This window comes from Barbus barbus, assembly GCF_936440315.1.
Source record: "Barbus barbus genome assembly, chromosome: 42".
In the NCBI taxonomy this organism is placed as follows: Eukaryota; Metazoa; Chordata; class Actinopteri; order Cypriniformes; family Cyprinidae; genus Barbus; species Barbus barbus.
This window is the reverse complement of record NC_136720.1, coordinates 25,500,325-25,526,010: the sequence shown is the minus strand read 5'-3', so window position 1 is coordinate 25,526,010 and position 25,686 is coordinate 25,500,325. Positions and strand designations below refer to the sequence as shown.

Sequence of the window (25,686 nt, the reverse complement as noted above, 5' to 3'; positions counted from 1 at the left end):
GCCTTAACCATGAGTTGCGGTGACCGTGTGCTGATTCTGAACGCGTCTCTCACATACACTGAGTATACTTTAAATGCATGTGCACTCAACTGTTTGCGAAATGTGGCTTTGTGCTCGTGTATCCTACCTCTCTCATTCGGCACAAAAATTCAAATATTCCATAATATTTCCATATTTGCGATGTAATGTATCTGAATGCGTTCTATTTAAATAAAATATCTATGCGTAAACTATTTTTTATTATGTAAATTATAGGCTTTGTTCTTCAGTCGCGTTCCAACGGAGACACAGAGGCGGGTGCACTGATGTTTGGCTCACTGTATTTTATTTTGATAAAGTACCAACCGCGCTGTCAAGTTGCGGATGTGTGTGTGTGTGTGTGTGTGTGCGCGCTCCGGCGCAATCACTTCAACTGTTTCCTTATACCAGCAGAATCAACTTATCGTATTAATAATGCATCACTGTATAAAGGTCTGCTTTTATTTGTGTACACTCACAATGAAAACAATACAGATTTTATATATATAACATGTAATAATATTTAGTATTTTCACATAGGTGGAAAAAATTGTAATTTGCACTACTGTCTGTTCAAAATAAATGAAAAGAAACTGAGCATAGTAGATTTCTTCTTTTTTTTCTGTTGTACCGAAATCATATCGAACCGTGACCCCCGAACCGAGGTATGTACCGAACCGTGACATCTGTGTGCCTGCCACCCCTAATATATATATATATATAAGCAGAAACATGTATGTGAAACAAGAATGTATGCGAGTAAGAGTAAAAACATATGTATGCAGAAGAAGAATTTAAGTGTGTGAACAGAAATATATTTATGCGAACGGAGAACGTGTGTGAGAGCACCAGAATGAATTATGGCTTATACTTGAATTATTGAATTATGGTTTCTGTTAGTCAACAGCTGAAGTAAATGAATGTGCGTAAGTGACTTTGACTTACTCTTCTCCTCATAAATGAGCCTTTTTGTTCAGATGCACTTTTAGACTCATCCTCATAGGCCAAAACAAAGTCAATCCTTCTCTTTCCATCGCTGAAAAACAGTGAATCAGGGTTACCATTGAATTCAGACTGAATGGCAAAATGATGTTACAGGAACTCTATCATCTCTATTAAGTCATATAAAATGTCATAAAAGTTCCTTAATAAACAGCTTTGAGCTGAATTGATTCAGATAAATGTTCCGCTTATTAACACTGATATTTGAAATCAACTTACTGCAGTAATGTTGTGTTAGTCTTTTTTATTATTGGATTGAAAAGAAACAAACTCTTTCGGCACAGCTTGATGTTTGTATGTTGGCAACTCCTCAGAATAAACTGGGAAAATAAAATACAAAATATTACATTAAAGGAAACATTCAACAGGCAATACATGTGAGGCAAGGATTATTACATGTGAGTCACGGAAGTGCAGTTTCGCTCCACTAAAGCAGCAGAAGGCTTCATTTTCAGATCAACACATTCGGAATAATTGACAACATGACAACACATGCAGACACTTTCAGTACAGATGTTGCAGAAAGTCAGTGAAAGACTGTTACAAAACTGAATTTAATGAATTTGAATGAGACATTTATAACAGCACCATCCCATAAACAAATAAAAATGCAAGCTGACATCTTCTGAGCCACAGGGTTTTTGACCTTTTTATTTTGGAAAGTTTGAAAAGGTCTTAGATGGCTATATTTCTTTATATTCTACAGTAATACAGTTACGCTGTAAGTAGATAGCGAAGTATAAGTTCATCATGTGAGCAGCTTGTTTTGCTGACTCTACAGTATTTTGAACAAATCTCTTCTGCTTTCAGCTTCGGTCAGTATTTTATCTAAGAAAGCAACTGCCAGTTGACTATTTAATCTTCAGTTTCCCATGTTGTGTATTTGAAGTAAATTGTAAGACCATACAGAGCACGCAAAGTACATTATCTTGATATATATATATATATAATGTCTAAAAAAAGTTAAAATGCAAATGTTTCCTTATCACCTGTACATCTGTACATCTTAGTGTCTTAAATATGATTCAACACCGAATATTGAGAGTTGAGAATTATTTCTATATCAGCATAAACACTTGATATAAAGTAATGTGTTGGACATTGAATAAGCTTCATACTGATTTGCATGGATTTCTCAGTCAGGCTACTGTCACTGAGTTCTGACTAAAGGAGAAGTGGTGAATGTCTAATACGAGCTAAACTATCGTTTTCACACACAGTTCTTGCTCTGTTCAGTGCAAGCATCAGCTTGAGCTCTGAGAGGATTTCTGTCGTCTACAACCCTCTTCTCTGGTAAGTCATTTACACACAACACAGTAAAACTCACACTTAGCGCTGTAGTTTTGAGATTATGAAATGCAAAATTTTTAAACGTTCAAGATAAGCATGTCCAGTTTTTAAATATTTAGTACTTTCTGTATTCCTATGTAAAAATAATGAATCTAGAAATTTAGAAATAATGAGTTAATACCAACATAAGAGCTATAAATTCAGCAGTCACAAGAAGGAAATCATATATATATGTGTGTGTGTGTGTGTTTGTGTTTATTTGTTTATTCTGCTATAAGGTGGAGTGAATGTAAATGATGGAAACATTGGTGACGTTCCTCCTCACTGGATCTCTGATACAAGGTCTACAGATTTATGCATTATTCCTAGTTTTAACAAGCTGAATTATTATTATGAAAGCACTTCCGTGTTACCTTTGCTAGATTGAAGAGCAATAAGTGCTGCAGAAGTTTGTCCTGCATATTAACTTTGTATGATTACTTCCTTCTGTTCGTTTTAGGTGTTTTTTGTGGCTTCAGTATCAATCTGCCGCAGACAGTAGAAGCTGTAGAAGGATCCTGTGTCTTCATACCCTGCACATTTGATATCGATCAACAATATGAAAATGACCTTACTGATAGTGCAAAGAGAATATGGTTTAAAGAAGGAAACCCAATTGAAGTGTTTGACTCCAGCAGCCCCAAGACTGATCTGTTAAATGGAGAAATATTTGGCACTGCTAAACAGAAAAACTGCAGCACACGCTTCAATAAAGTCAATCAGAATCATAATGGGTCATATTACTTCAGACTTGAAGCCAATGGTAAATTGCAATATAACTACAAAGAACCTTCATACTCCCAAGTTCAAATTGGTGTCTTAGGTGAGTGTCATACTGTTCATGCTTCTTCTATAGCGTCACACAAATTTACTACTACTTTTACAAATTTTCTACTACTACTGTAGTAGATTTTTTTTTTTTTAAATACACCTTTATTACTGGATATGCTAATCGACATTATTTTGTAATATTCGTCTGCATCTCTATGTGTGTTTCAGGATCTCCACCCAAACCCACACTGAGAGTCTTTAATGATCAGCAGAAGGTGATGAAGATGGGGGAGGTGATGGAGGGAAGTTCAGTGAGTCTGCGCTGCTCTACTAAGATCTTCTGTCCGTCTCGTCCACCATCTCTCACATGGAGCTCGACTCTCTATGATAACGTCACAGAACGGCAGTATCAGATCCAAACTGAGCTCATCTCTGATCTGAACTTCACTGTTTCTCACCGTCATCACAGAGTCACTTTCACCTGCACTGCAACACACCAGCTACAGCAGAAGAACACAACACAGCGCTCCCGTATGCTACTAGTTCAGTGTAAGACAAGAATCAATCTGTGCTGAATGATCAACTATAATATAGTGTTGTAAATGATAACAGGACTGCATGAATGATTTTCTCCTCCATCAGATGCTCCTAAAAACACATCTGCACTTGTAAACCCAGCTGGTTTAGTTCTGGAGGGTCGTTCAGTGACTCTGAGCTGCAGCAGTGATGCAAACCCAGCAGTGAACTACACCTGGTACAGAGACACTGAAGACCTCCTGAATCCAGTTCAGACCGGACCAAACCTGATCATCAACAACATCAACCTGACACACAGAGGACGATACTACTGTAGAGCTGAGAACAAACACGGCACTCAGAACACATCAGTGCTGCTGGACGTCCAGTGTGAGTATTAAGAGTCTTAACTAATTGCTAACATATATTTCCCATACTTCTATTACTGTTATTTTATAGCTGATGTCTTTGCTACAACTTTAAAAATCTGAAAAATGGTCATAATACTAAATACTGTTGTATTCATTGCACTTGTAAATCTGCTGAATGTCCAGTGCAAGTACTTCTGGACCTATATTCTGGACCTCCAGTGTGAAAACTTGATAACCTTCTGGGCATGCAAGTGCAAGTATTTGGTAATCTTCTGGATGTCTAGTGCGAATACTTGGTCAATTGATGGGCGTACAGAGTACTTGGTAATCTGCTGGACATCCAGCTCAGACAGTCCAGCACATCTCAATTACAAATGTTTTTTCTAGGCTAAAGAAAAACAGTCTCCGTCCAACTGAATAACCCAGACAATAACACGTACTACACATTGACATCATATATCATATGTGTTTGTGTTGTTTTAGCACAGTAGACAAACTAAACTACACACAGCTAGTGTGAAGTGAACAGTAAAATACAGACATGTGGTGTTTTGTTAGTGTTGTGGCCTAATGTAGATGTTTTCAGACATGCATTAACACATTGCCTGCATTTGAAACTTGTAAAATAGAGAGGTTTAAACCTGCAGCCTTTCAAATCTTGAACTGTTAAACGACACATTTTACATTGCACATATTTTTTTCTTCAGTGATGAGCTGGAGGGAAACATGAAACATAATAAATATATGTAATATTCAATATATTTAAACAGCAATAATTACGAAGCCTACATGTGAACTCTTTCAGTATTATTTGAAAAGCATGTTTTTTTTCACTAAATGTTTCCCATACTTCCACTGGTATTATTTCATAATGTTAACAACTTTTATGATTATTTTTAAAAATGTGCAAAATTATAATACTATATAGTGCGATAGCCTAAATAATTTTGTTTTCCATCAGATGCTCCTAAAAACACATCTGCACATTTAAACCCAGCTGGTTTAGTTCTGGAGGGCTGTTCAGTGACTCTGAGCTGCAGCAGTGATGCAAACCCAGCAGTGAACTACACCTGGTACAGAGACACTGAAGACCTCCTGAATCCAGTTCAGACCGGACCAAACCTGATCATCAACAACATCAACCTGACACACAGAGGACGATACTACTGTAGAGCTGAGAACAAACACGGCACCCAGAACACATCAGTGCTGCTGGACGTCCAGTGTGAGTATTAAGAGTCTTAACTAATTGCTAACATATATTTCCCATACTTCCATTACTGTTATTTTATAGCTGATGTCTTTGCTACAACTTTAAAAATCTGAAAAATGGTCATAATACTAAATACTGTTGTATTCATTGCACTTGTAAATCTGCCGAATGTCCAGTGCAAGTACTTCTGGATCCATATTCTGGACCTCCAGTGTGAAAACTCGATAACCTTCTGGGCATGCAAGTGCAAGTATTTGGTAATCTTCTGGATGTCTAGTGCGAATACTTGGTCAATTGATGGGCGTACAGAGTACTTGGTAATCGGCTGGACATCCAGTTCAGACAGTCCAGCACATCTGAATTCCAAATGTTTTTTCTAGGCTAAAGAAAAATAGTCTCCGTCCAACTGAATAACCCAGACAATAACACGTACTACAAATTGACATCATATATCATATGTGTTCCCTATCTGTCGGTCACTACGAGTTATGTCGTGACGACATTAGGGGATTTACTTGGAAGCCCCAATCATCTCTGACTAAAGAGAAAACGCCAATGAATATTGGCTAGTGGATTTTGCATACCTGAGCCACTCCGCGTGCATACGGGTATAAAAGGGCGACAGGTGCATCCACTCATCAGATTTTTGCTTCGGAGCCGAGTGGATGAACGTGCTGATCTCCACAAAGCCATTCATCATCTGTCTGGAAGCTGTTCTGGTTGGCGTCACGGTGCGAACAGCGGTGTCCTGTCTGCAGCGATTCCCCTGGGCACTTCAACTAAAAGAGCAGATTTCCTAAAAGAGCTTTTTAAAGACGCTGTTCCGGCCGTGTCCTCTTGGTTGCGGTCGTTTCCTGTCCTCCATCAACAGCCACAATCGTTGTCTTCAGTGTCTGGGGCTCCAGCATGCTGAAGCTGCGTTCGTGGATGGTTTACGAGTTCACTGAGCGTGTAACCATAGCAGCGCTGCGATCACGCCTCTCTCTCTTTACGGGGATGGGAGGGGCTCCCTCTGTCACTACCCGCGCTGGCTTCTCTGCCGAGCAGAGAAGCATCGGCTAGTGCTCTGGGCGATCTGAGGATTACAGTGAGAGCATTCCGCAGGGCCAGTCCCCACGGACCTTTCACTCCTCCTGCAGCAGCTGTTCTGTGCGGCTCCCCGATGAATCTGCTGTGCCGTCTTACGGCGTACACAGCATTTTCATTCGGCGCGCCGATAGAGGATTAGATGTCGATCGCGGCATCGGGGGATGGGCAATCGTCCTCTGAGGATGAAGGTTCGGTGCAGCTGCCCCCTCGCGTGCACACCTCCCAGTCCGAGCCCTCGCGGTGAGGTGATTGGCTCCTCGGCATGGGCTGTGGCTCGCGACCACGCCCCCGGCCTTGGCTCCTTTCTTCCCGGAAGTGCACGAGGAGCTGATGGAGTCGTAGACGGCCCTTTTTATGGCCAGAAGCGGCGCGTCTGCCTCCTCCATCCTCGCTACCTTCGATGGCGGGGCGGCTAAGGGTGGCGCTGACATTCCCCAGGTGGAGAGAGCGGTCGCAGTGCACTGGTGCCCGCGAAACGCCGCCACTTGGAGGAATCGTCCGTGTCTCCCGGCCAAAGCCTGTAAGTTCACGGCCGCGCTTGCCGCCAAGGCTTACAGTGCTGCGGGCCACACTCAGCGACTGGCCTTGCCCTATGCGCAACGGAAGTCACGGCGCAGTCCCTCGGGAAGGCGATATCCAAGAGTCCAAGAGTGCCGCAGGGTTCAGCCTGGTGAGAGGGACGAAATCGACAAAGTGCACTTTCTTGATGCTCTCGTCTCCCAGGCCGGACTGTTCGGCAACACTGTCGGGAGCTGTGCCAGCAGTTCTCGGCAGTACTGCAGCAGACTGAGGCGTCCAGCACATCTTGCCCCGGCGTGATGCATCGCTCCGCCGCAGGGCAGCCCCAGTCTGCTGGCCGCCGTGGGCTCCCTCCTGTGTTCCCCTGAGCTGCTCCGCCTTGTGCTGGTGCGTCGAGCCTCTTGCAGGAACGGGGCACCCCCCGTGTTCCAGCTGGCCCGATATCGTCCAAGGAGGCGATAAAACGGCCCTGACACGGGCAACCCGGAGATGTGGAAAGCTGCTCTATCTCAGGAGATGGCGCCGCTCCTTCCCCCGAAGGAGGGCTGGGGGAGAATCATTTCATTCTGTTCCCACATTTTCAATAAAAGAGCAATTTCCCTTCCCTCCGGGTTCTCAGGTCTGCGGGCTGACAGTGTGCGACGCGCTGCCTCCTCACTCTCGCCCGCGACCCATCTTGCCAGTGGCCAAGAGAGTGCGGTCTGGGGACGCGATGCCTCCCCGCGCACCTCTAGGCAGTCCCCCCGGGGACTTAGGGAGTTTTGTGGGGATGAGTCAGAACGCACCGCCTTCTGTTCCATCCAGCCTTACTCCCCCTCGCTGCACCACTGCGGGCACGTCGATTGTGCCTTTGGTGCCACTTGCACAGTATCTGGGGGCGTGGCTTGCCTCCAGCACGGGCTGGGGCGCTACATGCAATGGGCAGGCAGCTTCGGGGCTCTGGACGGGGCCTCGACTGCTTTGGCACATCAACTGCCTAGAGCTGCTGGCAGTGCATCTGGCCCTAAGGCAGTTCCGGCCACTGCTGTTGGGCCAGCACGTGTTGGTCCTTACGGACAACACTGCGGCTGTTTCGTACATCAACCGTCAGGGAGGTCTACGATCACGCCACATGTCACAGCTCGCCCGCCATCTCCTCCTCTGGAGTCAGTCACAGCTCAAATCGCTGCGTGCCGTTCACATCCCGGGGGAGCTCAATCGTGCAGCCGACGCGCTCTCACGACAGCTCACGTTCCCTGGAGATTGGGGCCACCATCCCGAGACGATCCAGCTGATTTGGAGTCGATTCGGGGAAGCCCAGGTAGACCTGTTTGCTTCCCGCGAGTCCTCCCACTGCCAGCTGTACTTCTCCCTGGCCGAGGCCCCCCTCGGCACGGACGCACTGGCACACAGCTGGCCTCGGGCTCTGCGCAAGTATGCATTTCCCCCAGTGAACCTGCTCGCACAGACACTGTGAAAGGTCAGGGAGGACGAGGAGCAGGTCCTGTTGGTTGCGCCATATTGGCCCACCCGGACCTGGTTTCCTGAACTCATTCTCCCTGTGACAGCCCCTCCCTGGCGTATCCCGCTGAGGAAGGAACTCCTCTCTCAGGGGCTGGGCACCATATGGCACCCGCGTCCAGATCTGTGGAACCTCCATGCGTGGCTCCTGGACGGGACGCGGCAGACTTAAGTGGTCTACCACAGGTGTGGTAGACACCATCACTCAGGCTAGAGCTCCTTCAACAAGGCAAGCCTATGCACTGAAGTGGAGTCTGTTCGCAAACTGGTGTTCTTCTCGCCGGGAAGACCCCCGAAGATGCACGATTGGAGTAGTGCTTTCTTTCCTGCAAGAAAGGTAGGAGCGTAGGCTGTCACCCTCCACCTTGAAAGTGTATGTGGCTGCTATCGCAGCCCATCGCGATGCAGTGGACGGCCGGTCCCTGGGAAAGCATGATCTCATCGTGAGGTTCCTGAGGGGTGCCAGGAGGTTGAATCCCCCTAGGTCACCCCTGAAGCCCTCCTGGGACCTCTCTATCGTCCTGGCTGGCCTCAGAGGGGTCCCTTTGAGCCGCTGGACTCAGTCGAGCTGAAATTCCTGTCGAAGACAGCGCTCCTGACCGCGCTCACTTCCATCAAGAGGGTCAGGGACCTCCAAGCATTTTCGGTAAGCGAAGAGTGCCTTGTGTTCGGGCCAGCCTACTCTCACGTTGTCCTGAGATACGTGCCTAAGGTTCCCACCACACCCTTCCGCGATCAGGTGGTGAACCTGCAAGCACTGCCCTCGGAGGAGGCAGACCCAGCCTTGGCGTTGCTGTGTCCCGTAAGAGCGCTGCGCATATACGTGGACCGCACCCGGAGCTTCAGAAGCTCTGAGCAGCTCTTTGTCTGCCACGGAGGTCAGCAGAAAGGGAAGGCTGTCTCCAAGCAGAGGTTGGCCCACTGGATAGTGGATGCCATCGCCTTGGCGTACCAATCCCAAGGCGAGCCGTGCCCCCTTGGGGTGAGGGCTCACTCCACACGGAGTGTTGCCTCCCCCTATGCGTTGGCGCACGGCGCCTCTTTGGCAGACATCTGTAGAGCTGCGGGCTGGGCGACACCGAACACCTTCGCAAGATTTTACAGTCTCCGCGTTGAGCCAGTCTCTTCCCGTGTGTTGGGTAACAGGTAAGTGGCGGGAAGAGTTGGCCGGTGTCACACTTGCTGCGCCATTCCCCCTTAACCGGGGATATGAGCGCCTGTTTCTCGCCTCCAGTTTAGTTTCCCGGACGGCGAACCCTGGGGGAGTCCTCCACCACCCCCGGCAGTCAGACCAGGCGGAGCAGTCTGACGCCAGGCCCAGTACCGATGTTAGCTTGCCCGGGTCTCCGGTCAGCCCCTGTACTAGGTGCCCGTGTGGCCATTCCCTTCGGGTGATCCCACACGTGTATTCATCCACGGTACGGTTTCCCTCATGGTAAACCTGTGTCTTCCCTTTGACAGAGCTCTGTCAGACCCTGCTGGCAGCCCTCCTCCCTACTCCTAGGTAGGATCTGCCCCAGGGTCCAGGAGTATGTGGCACTGCCCCAGGCCTGGGCCAGTCCATACCAGTGTCTCCACATGTTACCTCCCTTTGGGCAGGATGTGGGCTCCGTAGCGCCCTTCTCCGGAAGGCTCGCTTCCCCGTCGGTACTGCCAAGCTGTAACAACAAATAGGAAAGACTTGAAGCGGTCTTTCATAGAAGGTCGAAATCCCTTCCAATTTTTTGGGGAAAGGAACAGCGGCTTGGCTATCTCCAGCAGCAATGTACTCAGTGGTCCCTGTGGGCGCCAAGGTTAGCGAATTTGCGCTGGGGCGGTGGGAAGGTTGCGACCTTCGCATGGCATTTGTCTGTCACGCGCTAGCTTGCACAAGGTCGTGACGGGGTTCAGGTTGTGGCGCTTTCCATAGACCCCTAATGTCGTCACGACATAACTCGCAGTGACCGACAGATAGGGAAGGTCTCGGTTACGTACGTAACCCTCGTTCCCTGATGAAGGGAACAGAGACGTTATGTCCCCATGCCACAATCTTGAACCATCGCTGGTTGCCAGGGACACGTTCTCGGCTCCTCAGCGAAAAACCCGATGAGTGGATGCACCTGTCGCCCTTTTATACCCGTATGCACGCGGAGTGGCTCAGGTATGCAAAATCCACTAGCCAATATTCATTGGCGTTTTCTCTTTAGTCAGAGATGATTGGGGCTTCCAAGTAAATCCCCTAATGTCGTCACGACATAACGTCTCCATTCCCTCCATCAGGGAACGAGGGTTACGTACGTAACCGAGACGTTTGTGTTGTTTTAGCACAGTAGACAAACTAAACTACACACAGCTAGTGTGAAGTGAACAGTAAAATACAGACATGTGGTGTTTTGTTAGTGTTGTGGCCTAATGTAGATGTTTTCAGACATGCATTAACACATTGCCTGCATTTGAAACTTGTAAAATAGAGAGGTTTAAACCTGCAGCCTTTCAAATCTTGAACTGTTAAACCACACATTTTACATTGCACATATTTTTTTCTTCAGTGATGAGCTGGAGGGAAACATGAAATATAATAATTATATGTAACATTCAATATATTTAAACAGCAAATAATTACAAAGCCTACATGTGAACTCTTTCAGTATTATTTGAAAAGCATGTTTTTTTTCACTAAATGTTTCCCATACTTCCACTGGTATTATTTCATAGTGTTAACAACTTTTATGATTATTTTTTTTAAATGTGCAAAATTATAATACTATATATTGTGATAGCCTAAATCATTTTGTTTTCCATCAGATGCTCCTAAAAACACATCTGCACATTTAAACCCAGCTGGTTTAGTTCTGGAGGGCTGTTCAGTGACTCTGAGCTGCAGCAGTGATGCAAACCCAGCAGTGAACTACACCTGGTACAGAGACACTGAAGACCTCCTGAATCCAGTTCAGACCGGACCAAACCTGATCATCAACAACATCAACCTGACACACAGAGGACAATACTACTGTAGAGCTGAGAACAAACACGGCACTCAGAACACATCAGTGCTGCTGGACGTCCAGTGTGAGTATTAAGAGTCTTAACTAATTGCTAACATATATTTCCCATACTTCTATTAGTGTTATTTTATAGTTGATGTCTTTGCTACAACTTTAAAAATCTGAAAAATGGTCATAATACTAAATACTGTTGTATTCATTGCACTTGTAAATCTGCTGAATGTCCAGTGCAAGTACTTCTGGACCTATATTCTGGACCTCCAGTGTGAAAACTTGATAACCTTCTGGGCATGCAAGTGCAAGTATTTGGTAATCTTCTGGATGTCTAGTGCGAATACTTGGTCAATTGATGGGCGTACAGAGTACTTGGTAATCTGCTGGACATCCAGCTCAGACAGTCCAGCACATCTCAATTACAAATGTTTTTTCTAGGCTAAAGAAAAACAGTCTCCGTCCAACTGAATAACCCAGACAATAACACGTACTACAAATTGACATCATATATCATATGTGTTTGTGTTGTTTTAGCACAGTAGACAAACTAAACTACACACAACCAGTGTTGGGGAAAGTTACTTTTAAAAGTAATGCATTACAATATTGCGTTACTCCCTAAAAAAGTAACTAATTACGTTACTTAGCTACTTTTTATGGAAAGTAATGCGTTACGTTACTTTTGTGTTACTTTTTAAATATGAGCAGGGCTTGATTGTTTTTAATACAAGAAATTACATTAATACAAATGTAAAAGCCCTGTATCTTGTGAAGGAAAAGTAAATTCACGTCTGTAAAGTAAAACTCAGGATAAGGTTTAACACTCTTCAGCAATAAAAAAACAATGAAGCCCAATTGTTAGTTTATCTAAAGTCATTTTTGCTTATTAGTATGGTTGAACTGGATCATCAAAGGTCAGCAGCAAAGATATTGGTTAATAAAATGGGATTAGATACATTTGTGTTGTTTAACATTTAATTATTGCAGTTTGCATCATATTCGTCATATTTCACTGTTTTAATTCATTTTGATGAATACTAAATCTGTTTTTTGCGAGTGGGATGAATTCATACACATTCACATTTAGATCTATAGTAACAGCATGCTCACACAGCGCACTGTCAGTCAATAAATGGGAAAAAGTAACTTGCGTTACTTTTTTGAAAAAGTAACTCAGATATTTTCTTGTAAATTAAAAAGTAATGCGTTACTTTACTAGTTACTTGAAAAAAGTAATATTATTACGTAACTCGCGTTACTTGTAATGCGTTACCCCCAACACTGCACACAACTAGTGTGAAGTGAACAGTAAAATATAGACATGTGGTGTTTTGTTAGTGTTGTGGCCTAATGTAGATGTTTTCAGACATGCATTAACACATTGCCTGCATTTGAAACTTGTAAAATAGAGAGGTTTAAACCTGCAGCCTTTCAAATCTTGAACTGTTAAACGACACATTTTACATTGCACATATTTTTTTCTTCAGTGATGAGCTGGAGGGAAACATGAAACATAATAAATATATGTAATATTCAATATATTTAAACAGCAATAATTACGAAGCCTACATGTGAACTCTTTCAGTATTATTTGAAAAGCATGTTTTTTTTTCACAAAATGTTTCCCATACTTCCACTGGTATTATTTCATAGTGTTAACAACTTTTATGATTATTTTAAAAAATTTGCAAAATTATAATACTATATATTGTGATAGCCTAAATAATTTTGTTTTCCATCAGATGCTCCTAAAAAAACATCTGCACATGTAAACCCAGCTGGTTTAGTTCTGGAGGGTCGTTCAGTGACTCTGAGCTGCAGCAGTGATGCAAACCCAGCAGTGAACTACACCTGGTACAGAGACACTGAAGACCTCCTGAATCCAGTTCAGACCGGACCAAACCTGATCATCAACAACATCAACCTGACACACAGCGGACGATACTACTGTAGAACTGAGAACAAACACGGCACCCAGAACACATCAGTGCTGCTGGACGTCCAGTGTGAGTATTAAGAGTCTTAACTAATTAATAACTAATTAGTTAATAGTCTAGCCAAATGAAAGACAGTCTCTGTCCGACTTACACTGTCAATAACATATACTACAAATGATCATATTTCTCACTGTGTTTGTGCTGTTTTAGCACAGTAGACTTAAACTTCTACACACAGCTAGTGTGAACTGAACAGGTAATTGGTCAAATACGATCATGTGGGGTTTTGTTAGTGTTGTGGCCTACTGTAGATGTTTGCACACATGCTTCAACACGTTGCCTGCATCTGAAACTTGTAAAATAGAAGTTTATTTGTATAGCGCTTTTAACAATGCAAATTGTGTCAAAGCAGCTTTACATCGGCTTGGTATAAAGCTGGGTGGGCTTTATATCAGCTTTACAGTATTTAGACGGGGAAATTATTTGTCAAAATAGTGTCATTCTCCTCTGGCCAGACAAAATCAGCAGTTTAAATCTAGGCTAAAGCAGAATCAGACTGTGCAAAGGACTCATCTGGTTCCTGTGGTCTTGTCCCGATGACCATCTTGGAGACAGGGTCTTCACTGTAGATCAGTCTCTGGGGCTCTTCTAGGTGTCCTGGCTGTAGAGGTCATCTCTAGGTGCTGATCCACCATCTGATCTGGATACAGTCTGGATCTGGGTGGCTACGGTGACCTCGGAATAAGAAAGAAACAGACTCATATTAGTGTAGATGCCATTCTTCTAACAATGTAACAAGTACATCGGGTGTTTTGGGGAGTGTTCCTGGTTCTGGTTGACCTAATTAATGCAGCCTAACAATCCTTTAACAGATTTTAATTATAGAAATGCGATTATGTGTAAATATGATTATGTGAAATGTGTATTATGTGTAAGCCTGGTTAAAGAGATGGTCTTTAATCTAGATTTAAACTGACAGAGTGTGTCTGCTTCCCGAACAGTGTTAGGTAGAGTATTCCAGAGTTTGGGCGCTAAACAGGAAAACGATCTCCGCCCGCAGTTGATTTTGATATTCTAGGTATTATCAAATGGCCAGAGTTTTAAGATCGCAGCGGACGTGGAGGACTGTAATGCGATAAGAGCTCACTCAGATACTGAGGTGCCAAACCATTCAGAGCTTCATAGGTAATTAGCAAGATCTTAAAATGTATACAATGTTTAATAGGGAGCCAGTGCAGTGTTGACAGAACCGGGGTAAATGTGGTCATACTTCCTGGTTCTAGTAAGAACTCTAGCTGCTGCATTTTGAACCAGCTGGAGTTTATTAAACGTGCAGAGCAACCACCCAATAAAGCATTACAATAATCTAGCCTCGAGGTCATGAATGCATGAATTAATGTTTCTGCATTTGACATTGAGAGCATAGGTCGTAATTTAGATATTTTTAAGATGGAAAAATGCAGTTTTACAAATGCTAGAAACATGTTTTTTCGAAGGAAAGATTGCTATCAAAAAGTATGCCTAGTTTCCTAACTGATGACGAAGAATTTACAGAGCAGCCATCAAGTATTAGACAGTGATCTAGGTTATTACATGCAAATGTTTTTTGTCCAATAATTAACACCTCTGTTTCTTCAGAATATAGCGTTAAGAAATTGCTAGTCATCCAGTTTTTGATATCAACTATACATTCCGTTAGTTTTGCAAATTGGTAAGTTTCATCAGGTCGCGAAGAAATATAGAGCTGGTATCATCAGCATAACAGTGAAAGCTAACACCATGTTTCCTAATGATTTCTCCCAAGGGTAACATGTAAAGCGTGAAAAGTAAGGGGCCAAGTACTGAGCCTTGAGGTACTCCATACTGCACTTGTGATTGGTATGATACCTCTTCATTTACTGCCACAAATTGATGGCGGTCAGATAAGTACGATTTGAACCATGCTAGAGCACTTTCTCTAATGCCAACATTATTTTCTAGTCTATTTAAAAGAATGTTGTGGTCGATAGTGTGATTTCGACAATGAGTAGGTCCTGAAACGTGTTGTTTAACACCAATGGAGTTTAGAATGTCTATAAATGCTGATCCCAATGAATCTCTTTCATTATCAACATGGATATTAAAATCACCAGCAATTAGGACTTTATCTGCAGCCAGCACTACCTCAGATATAAAATCAGCAAATTCTTTAATAAAGTCTGTATGGTGCCCTGGTGCCCTGTATACAGAAACCAGTACAAACATCACAGGGGATTTATCATTAACACTTGTTTCTTTGGATAACGTTATATGAAGCACCATTACTTCGAACAAATTAAACTGGAAACCCGACCTCTGAGAAATACTGAAAATATTGCTATAAATTGCAGCAGCACCTCCCCCTTTACCTTTTGGACGCGGTTCATGTTTGTAATTGTAATCTTGGGGGGTAGACTAGACTCGTTTAAAGTAATTTAGTAATCTGGTTTTAGCCAGGTTTCTGTCAAACAAAGCACATCTAGTTTATGGTCAGTGATCATATCGTTTACAAAAAGTGCTTTTGTAGAAAGGGCTTTAATATACAATAAGCCAAGCTTTATCATTTGTTTATCTGCATTATATCTGTTTTTATTTGTTGAACATCAATTAAATTGTTACTCTTACTTTGGTTTGGATGTTTTCTGTATTTTCTAGTTCGGGGAACAGACACAGTCTCTATAGTGTGATATCTAGGTGAGAGAGTCTCTATGTGCTGAGAATTAACTGACTTCTGTGACGTGAGGCGGCTAGCAGACGGTCGGTTTAGCCAGTCTGTCTGCTTCCTGACCTGGGCCCCAGTTAGTCAAGTACGAACTCTAAGACTATGTGCCATATTTATAGAGAGAAGAGCGGCACCACCCGAGGAGGGATGAAGACCATCTCTTTTCAGCAGGTCAGGTCTGCCCCAAAAATTCTTCCAGTTGTCTATGAAACTTATTTTATTCTGCAGGCACCACTTAGACATCCAGCCATTGAGTGACGACAGTCTGCTATGTATCTCATCACCCTGGTAAGCAGGGAGCGGACCAGAGCATATTACAGTGTCTGACATTGTACTTGCAAGTTCACACACCTCTTTAACATTATTTTTAGTGATCTCTGACTGGTGAAGTCGAACATCATTAGCGCCAATGTGAATAACAATCTTACTGAATTTACGTTTAGCATCAGCCAGCACTTTTAAATTTGCCAAGATGTCAGGCGCTCTGGTTCCCAGTAAACATTGGACTATGGTGGATGGTGTCTCTATTTTCACGTTCCGTACAATAGAATTGCCAATAACTAGAGCACTTTCATCAGGTTTCTCAGTGGGTGCGTCACTGAGTGCGGAGAACCTGTTTGATGTTTTGATCGGAACAGAAGAGCGGTGTTTTGACCCGCGACTAGGCCGCCTCACAGTCACCCAGCTGCCCTGCTGCACGGGCTCTACCAGAACCGAACAATGTACAGGACTCCCTGAGCTAGTCACATCCAAAGCAGTGTCTACAGCCCTCACATTCTTACTGTCCTCTACTAAAGTTTGGATGCGTGTCTCTAATTCTGAAATCTTCTCTGTCAGCCTAACTATTTCCCTGCATTTATCACATGTGAATCCCTCGTCGCCGACAGAGAGAGAGAAACTGTACATGTGGCAAACAGTGCAAACAACAATAGCAGGAGAAGAAGCATTTATTCACCGTGATTGAAGAATGATTCGCTTACCACTGTTGTTTGATGAACTCGGGAAAAACGGAGCGAGAAAAAAGAACAATAATAGACGAGAACAGAAACGCGAATGGAACCGTGAGTGACAAGCTAACCGGCTAATGAATGCTAATGCGCTGCACTCGCGGTTTTCAAAGGCGAATGATCAAATTAGTTTGATAGATAATACCAGAAATATGGTGGGTGAAAGTAAGATAGAGATTCAACAGAAAAGCGAAGCTACACGGAGCTACAATCGCAAACCTCTCAGCAGCACGACAGACAGAAGCAATCCATCATTAATCCCAATATAAATGCATAGCCTATAGACATAAAAAAGTTGCAAATTTACAATTAAGCATGAAACAAAAGTATATTCTTCCACACAGTCAAAATATGACTTTCATCACTGAAAACACTACTAAGGAGTTGCAAAAAAAACACAAAAGCATGTTTAAATTACTTCAATTTGACATATATCTTAAGTCCAATTTTGTCATATAAACATACATGTACCCCCGGTTTCACAAACAAGTCTTAGGCCTAATCCCAGATTAATATGTAAATCTGAGCAGTTTCAATTAAAAAAAACTTGCTCTAACTGATCTTAAAATATATCAGTGCCTTTGTTTTGTCTCAAGATACACATAAGTATTGTTTTTTTTTCAAAGGCATGTTTATGAAAAGTACTTAAATGTCCTAATTGAACTAATGCCTAATCCTGGTTTAACCTAAACCCTGTCTGTGAAAACAGGCCATGGTGTAATATCTTATATGGTATGTGCATCAAGAGTATGCTGATGATCGTAAATAGGTTGACGGTATCAGTTGCACATAGACTGCATGCTAGAAAAGCCGTTAAATGAGTGCAGAACTGTGACATTTACAAAAAATGCATATTGAAAGACAGAGGGAGATTTGGTTCCCCTTTTGTAAATGATTTTGTTACCGAGCAACATGTTGAAGTCACACTACAGCATTTTGAAATGCAAGGTTTTAATATAAAACCTTTGTGAAACTGCACTTAAACCAGTGAAATTACAAGAATTCTGTTAGCAGCACTTCTATAATGGAAATGCAGTGATCAAACACTGGGGGTATGAGTCAAAATGATTTTCTGTGGCAACCACACATTAGATGTTGCACATTAAACAATGCTTGGCTCACAAAAAAAAAAAAAAAAAAAAAGTTCCTGTTTTCTACTTTTGCACTATTAGCTCTCAGCTGTTTTTTTTTTGTCATGAATATATTAATTTTTGTCCATAGTGAGATGTTAAGCAGTTTCAGTTTCTGCTAGAAAAAACCTACAAGTCCTTAAACAGTTTTATTCTTCAGAAAGCCTACACAGTTTTGTCTACACTATAAAAAAGGTTGCTGTTGTCAAAACTTCAGCATAAAAAATATAGTAGAAATATTTTAGTTTTTTAGTATTTTAGTTTAGAATTTAAATTGAATTTCAATTAATTAACTGATATAATATTACTATACCAATTTACTGAAGTACTAAAATACATTTTGCACCTTTATAATAAACTGACAACCACCATAAATTATAAACACTGAATTATAAATTAAATTAATGAAAATAAATTTAAATAAGATGACTTGTTCTTTTTCACTTCTAAAAACTGTAAATTTAACCGTATATTTTAGTGTAAAATTGCATTAACTGTCCTTTTAGATTTATTAGTTTTTCACATTATTTAGTAAGGAAACATGCTGTAACCAATTAATAGTCTTTTATCATTATTTGACACTGTAGAGACCATTTGACATTGTAGAGATCATTAAAAATGAAACTACTAAAAATGACAAGAAAAATGACTTACTAAAATTTTAAGTTAAATTAAAAATATAAAAAATAAAAACTGATTCAAAATATTAATAAAAACTGATAGTATCTCAGTGGTACAAACTGAACACTATTCAGTATTACATTTTAAAATTTAAATATTTGAAATGTACTCAATTATAATAATACGTTTTATTTATACAGCGCCTTTCCAGAGCTCAAGGACACTTTACAATAAACATCCAATAGGCGAAGATAACATCAAAAAATAATACAGAGGATAATGTCAGACAAAATACAGGAAATTAAGGGAACACCAGACCTCAGAGGAATAATATGTAGATAGGACAGATGAAACAGAGGTCAACTTAATTCAGACTGGTTATTGACTAGACAAGAGTGATCTGGGGAGAGAATTCCATAATTTCGGAGCAACACCGCTGAATGATCTGCCCCCCATGGAAGAGAGGCGATACCGAGGGACAGTGAGAACGCCAGACTCAGAAGACCGTAGTGAACGAGGTGTAGTATAGGGAAGGAGCAAATCACGAAGATAACAAGGAAAGCTTTAAAAGTAAGCAGGAGAATTTTAAACTTAATACGATTGGCCACAGGTAGCAATGCAAAGCTGCTAGAATTGGGGTGATATAGGCCGAACACTTGGTGCAGGTGAGAATACGAACTGCTGAGTTTTAAATATACTGTAATTTAGCATTGGAGATAACAGGTAAGCCAGTGAAAAGGCGGGCATTACAATAATCGAGACGTGATGAAACAAAAGCATGGATGAGAGTTTCTGCATCTTTGACACTAATGAAAGGACGGAGCCAATTCGACGTAAATTAAAGAATGCTGACTTAATATGGGACTGAAAAGAAAGAGAGGAGGCAAACAGAACACCAAGATTTTTGAAGATACTAGATGGTGTGATGAGTGATATCACAGGTAAAGTCAGGGGGTACTCTAATAATGATTATCTAAGTTTTATCCATATTAAGTTTCAGAAAGTTAAGGGATGAGCCATGCTTTTATTTCCTGCATGCAAATAGAAATTCGGTCAATTTGGGTGGATAGAGAAATTTGAATGTCATTGGCATAAAAATGATAGCTGAAGCCATAATGCTGCAGAATCTGACAAAATGGTAAAAATATAAATGATAAACAGTAAAGGCCCAAGAACGGAACCCTGGGGGATGCCTTGTTTCAGGGGCAGTAGGAGATCTGAAATCCTGAACAGAAATGTAGAACTGTCTATCAAAGAGGTATATGAAGAGAACCAGGAAAAAGCAGTACTAGAAATGCCCACAGCCATAAGGTGAGAAATAAGCAAATCATGAGAAATGGTATTGAAGGCAGAACTGAGGTCAATTAGCAGAAGTAAAGAGAGTGAGACAGTGTCGCAAGAAAGTAATAAATTGTTAATTACATTTACAAGGGCAGGTTCGGTACTATGTAGAGGTCGGAAGCCAGACTGCAATGGGTCGAAGAGATTATTGCAACTTCATTATTACAAATGTGTAAATACAAATATATTTAAATACATGAAATGTCCTGTTAGATTTGTTAGGGAACTTGCTGTTTACATGTTTTTACCAATTATTTTTTTTGTTTTATCATTAAAATGCCAAACGTGTTTTACACCATAGAGACCACTGAGATCTTCTTTATCCTAACAATCATATTATTTCTTTCAGTTGCGCCCAAAATCTCCAGCTCTTGTAGCCGAAACAGTGTAATGGTGTGTGTCTGTGAGGCTCATGGGAATCCCTGCCCTACACTAGAGTGGCGTCTGTCTGGACATGTGCTCTCTAACTCTACAGAAACGTCCATCAGTGAGGAAACGTTAGGAAGCACAGGAGTGAAGAGCGTCCTGACCACTCGTCAGTCCCTCACGGACACGGACGTCCTGCAGTGTTTCAGCAAAAACATTTACGGCAGCGCAAGTCAACAGTTTCAGCCCCTCCCACCAACACAAGAGACAAGTGAGAAACACAAAACAACAGCTTTATCTGATCGACAAAGAACACAAATGATATCATGACCCTAGTGACAATGAAGTGCTCTTCTTTAAGCGTACTCAAAACTTAAAGATTTATTATTTAAAAAACTGTACTTGCTGATAATATATTAATGAAAGTGTACTTAAAGAGAGCACACCTTCATGACTATGTTTCTTAACACACTTAAGTACACTTTTAAGAAGTACACTTTGTAATAAAAAGTTTTACTTAGAAGCATATTTCAAATCATTATGTTTTAGTTATCTTTTATCGTGCTTTTAATGATTATTTCAATGTGTCAACTAACATACTAAAGCACATATTTGACTACAATATGCACTGCATTGCGTTATTCTATATAGGGTTATTAATTTAAAATGAAGCTAAAAAATACTAAACGTTAACTGAAATTAAATATATATATCAAGCGTACCATCAGACTCTCAGCTGATCCACGTCTACCTATAGCAGGGGTGGGGAACGTTGATCCTGGAGGGCCAGTGTCCCTGCAGAGTTTAACTCCAACCCTAATCAAACACACCTGAACAAGCTAATCAAGGTCTTCGGGATACAGGTAGGTTTTTTTTTTTTTCAGGGTTGGAGCTAAACTCTGTAAACTCAAATAGTAGAGCATGGCGCTAGCAACGCCAAGGTCATGGGTTCGATTCCCAGGGAAAACAAGAGCTGATAAAATGTAAAAACTGTAACTTGAATGCAATGTAAGTCACTTTGGATAAAAGCGTCTGATAAATGTAAAAGTATATTTTGGTTTACTGACATGCATTTGGCAGTACACTTTAACCATATTTAAAAGACAATACAGGTTATTATTAAATTAAAAAGTTGTTCTTAAGTGGGTCAAAAAGTGCTCTTAAGTTAATTTAGTATGTAATATTAATTAACTATAAAATATTATTATCTGATTGTAAAAAAACATGCAATTAAGTTTTCAACAGTGTGAGGAGATTCCTCAGCAGGATCAACACACGAAAAGCTCCGGTTCCTGACAACATTCCTGGGTGTGTACTGAGAGACTGTGCAGAGGAACTCACTGATGTTTTCACAGACATTTTCATCATCTCGCTACGTCAGGATGTTATCCCCACATGCTTTAAAGCTACCACCATCATTCCAGTCCCGAAGAAGTCATCTTGTTCTTGCTTCAATGACTACCGTCCATTTGCACTTACTCCCATCCTCATGGAGTGCTTTGAATGGCTAGTCTTGCACCACATCAAGTCTGTCCTCCCCTCTTCCTGGACCCCTTCCAGTTTGTATATCGGCTCAACCGATGAACCCATTGCCACTGCCCTCTACTCTTCCCTCACACATCTGGACAAAAAATAGTCATATATCAGAATCCTGTTCATAGACTTTAGTTCAGAATTCAACACAATCATCCCTCATCAGCTCATTCACAAATTGATCCAGCTGGGGCCCAACACCTCACTGTGCAACTGGCTGTTGAACTTCCTGACTGGGAGACCTCAGGCAGTATGGGTCAGCAGAAGCACATCCAGCACCATCACACTGAACACATGGGCCCCCCAAAGAATTTGTGCCGAGCCCCCTCCTCTTCACTTTGCTGACCCACGACTGCACACTGTCAAACAACTCCAACTTCTTCATTAAATTTGTGGACGACACAACTGTGGTGGGTCTCATTAGCAACAGAGACGAGACAAACTACAGGAGTGAAGTGAGCCGCCTGGCCAGGTCATGCAGAGGCAACAATCACTCTTAATGTGGAGAAGACGAAGGAGATTGTTGTTGACTTCAGGAGAGTACACACTCAGCATGCTCCTCTGACCATCAAAGGTGCGACTGTGGAGAGAGAGAGCAGCACCAAGTTCCTGGGTGTGCACTTCACAGAGGACCTCTCCTGGACTAACAACACCGCAACACTGGCCAAGAAAGCACAGCAGCATCTCTACTTCCTCCACAAACTGAGAAGAGCCAGAGCCCCGGCTCCTATCATGTGCACCTTCTACAGAGGCATCATTGAGAGCATCCTGACTAGCTGCATCACTGTGTGGTATGGTGCCTGCAATGCGTCCTGCCGCAAGACCCTCCAACGCATTGTGAGAGCAGCTGAGGATATTGTTGGTGTCACTCTCTCTTTTAAAATATTTTAAAATACATTTTTATAACATTTTGTTTTTATTGTTGTGATTATTATTATTTTTAATGACTATTTCACTTCCTTTTATGTAAAGCACTTTGAATTACCACTGTTTATGAAATGTGCTATATAAATAAACTTGCTTTGCATTGCCTTCTCAGGAAGCTCAACTCTCTCCCAGCTATACCCCCTCCATGCACTACCGAAATCTGATAATTAGTGTTATCTGTATGGGTCTGAGAGTAACACAATTTAAATTCTCTGTATGTGCCGCGCATGTGGCAGAATTGACAATACAGCAGACTTTGACTTTCCATAATTATTTTTGCTATTTTTTAAAAGTATTCTGAAGTGTACTTCTTTTTCACAAGGGAATTGTTTCCTCTAGTCTAGACAGTAATGAGATCAAATGTAGACCAAATGGAAACTTCTCTTTAGAGAAATGTGCTCATATTTGCCATGAAACTAATTTCTCAATATTTCTCACAAATCCAGGATCAAATGATCTGAGCTGTTCCTCACATTCATTTTACAGCTCAATACTGTAGGAAAGACCCATTTGGGTCTGTTTTTATTTCTCCTGAGAAACATCTGAGATGACTATACAGTGGCATGCGAAAGTTTGAGAACCCCTTGCAGAATCTGTGAAAATGTGGATTTTACCAAAATAAGAGAGATCATACAAAATGCATGTTATTTTTTATTTAGTACTGTCCTGAGTAAGATATTTTCCATAAAAGATGTTTACATATAGTCCACAAGACAAAAAAATAGCTGAAATTATTAAAATAACCACATTCAAAAGTTTGGGAACCCTTGGTTCTTAATACTGTGTGTGGTTACCTGGATGATCTACGACTGTTGTTTTGTTTTGTGATAGTTGTTCACGAGTCCCTTGTTTGTTCTGAACAGTTCAACTGAGAGCTGTTCTTCAGAAAAATCCTCCAGGTCCTGCAGATTCCTCAGTTTTCCAGCATCTTTTGCATATTTTAACCCTTTCCAGCAGTAACTGTATGATTATGAGATCCACCTTTTCACACTGAGGATGATTGAGGGACTCAAACACAACAATTAAAAAAGGTTCAAACATTCACTGATGCTCCAGAAGGAAACACGATGCATTAAGAGCTGGGGATGAAAACTTTTGAACAGGATGATGTCGTCCAAATTTTTCTTATTTTGTTGAAATATCATATTTTTCCATTTAGTTCTGCCCTTCTGACGCGACAGAAGATACTTGCATGTTTCTTGGAATACAAATGAAGTACAATTTACCTTGATCTTCAAATTCAAAAAGTTTTCACCGCCGGCTCTTAATGCATCGTGTTTCCTTCAGGAGCATCAGTGAATGTTTGAACCTTTTTTAATTGTTGTGTTTGAGTCCCTCAATCATCCTCAGTGTGAAAAGATGGATCTCATAATCATACAGTCACTGTTGGAAAGGGTTCAAATATGCAAAAGATGCTGGAAAACTGAGGAATCTGCAGGACCTGGAGGATTTTTCTGAAGAACAGTGCTCAGTTTAACTGTTCAGAACAAACAAGGGACTCATGAACAACCATCACAAAACAAAACAACAGTCGTAGATCATCCAGGTAACCACACACAGTATTAAGAACCAAGGGTTCCCAAACTTTTGAATGTGGTTATTTTAATAATTTCAGCTATTTTTTTGTCTTGTGGACTATATGTAAACATCTTTTATGGAAAATATCTTACTCAGGACAGTACTAAATAAAAAATAACATGCATTTTGTATGATCTCTCTTATTTTGGTCAAATTATCCACATTTTCACAGATTCTGCAAGGGGTTCCCAAACTTTCGATCCCCACTGTAGATGAGAATAACAGTAAGATCTCCTGAACCATGAAACAACAACCTCTGAGCAATAAAACTCTGCTTTCCAGGTTTCCATCCTCTGTCTATTCTTTATGGAGCTGCTGTCGGCGTGTCAGTGATAATGATCATGTGCATCATGATGCTCTGCTATGAACGGTGGGTACAAATGCCCTTTGAGGAATAAGAAAACAAGAAGAAAATATGATACACACACACACACACACACACACACACACATACATACATACATACATATTACACAGATTTTTTCAGCTGGACCACATTGTTCTGATGAGACTTTACCTGGTTTTAACCTCATCACAAGGAGGATTTGTGACTCTGATTGAGATTTTATATGTTTTTTTTAATGATTTTCAGAAGGAGGAAAGAAAAACCTTCAGAAACCAGAGAAGACGACACATCTGGACTCATTCTGACTCAAACAGTGAGTAATTAATTCTCAAAGACATTACAGACAGTCGTTCAGCAGATCTTCCCTCATTTAGCTGTTTCTTCTCCATCAGGCCGTTGCTCTGGATAATGACTGCCAGTTTGTTTACGGCAATAAGGGCATGCTGTCATCCACCGCACCGAGTGCACCAGAATCTCTTCATTATTCCTCCATCGACTTCACAAACACTGAACCGCCGTCAGGAGAGATCAGGGGCATCACCTCACTGACCAGTGAATACGCTACGGTCCGACATCGTCCTGTAGGAGCCACAGACACAGAGAACAACACCTCAACATCTGAGACAGAGCCCAAAAAACAAGACATGACAGCAGAGATCATGGACACGGCATCAGAAGACGTGATTTATGAAAACACGAGCCATCGCTACAGACAGAAGGAACCGCTGGTCAGTGCAGATGATGCTGAAGAGCAAAACTGAACCAAAACCTTCAAATCTTTGAACTCCACAGGGATTTTTAGAGGGATTTAAAGGATCATTCATTCAAAAATGACAATCACAAACCTATAGGAC

General features: G+C 41.7%; 1 protein-coding gene across 1 annotated transcript; it reads left to right on the top strand.

Annotated features, from left to right (window-relative positions):
- Positions 1 to 1,502: 1,502 nt before the first annotated feature.
- Positions 1,503 to 25,686, top strand: LOC306861894 (myelin-associated glycoprotein-like; the record flags this gene model as incomplete). The annotated part of the gene is made up of 11 exons (XM_079404377.1): positions 1,503 to 1,545; positions 2,810 to 3,172; positions 3,349 to 3,669; positions 3,763 to 4,026; positions 4,969 to 5,232; positions 11,113 to 11,376; positions 13,049 to 13,312; positions 20,432 to 20,719; positions 24,769 to 24,856; positions 25,079 to 25,145; positions 25,225 to 25,686. 11 exons carry the CDS (start codon positions 1,503 to 1,505, stop codon positions 25,591 to 25,593), a joined length of 2,595 nt encoding a protein of 864 aa, XP_079260503.1. The 3' UTR covers positions 25,594 to 25,686.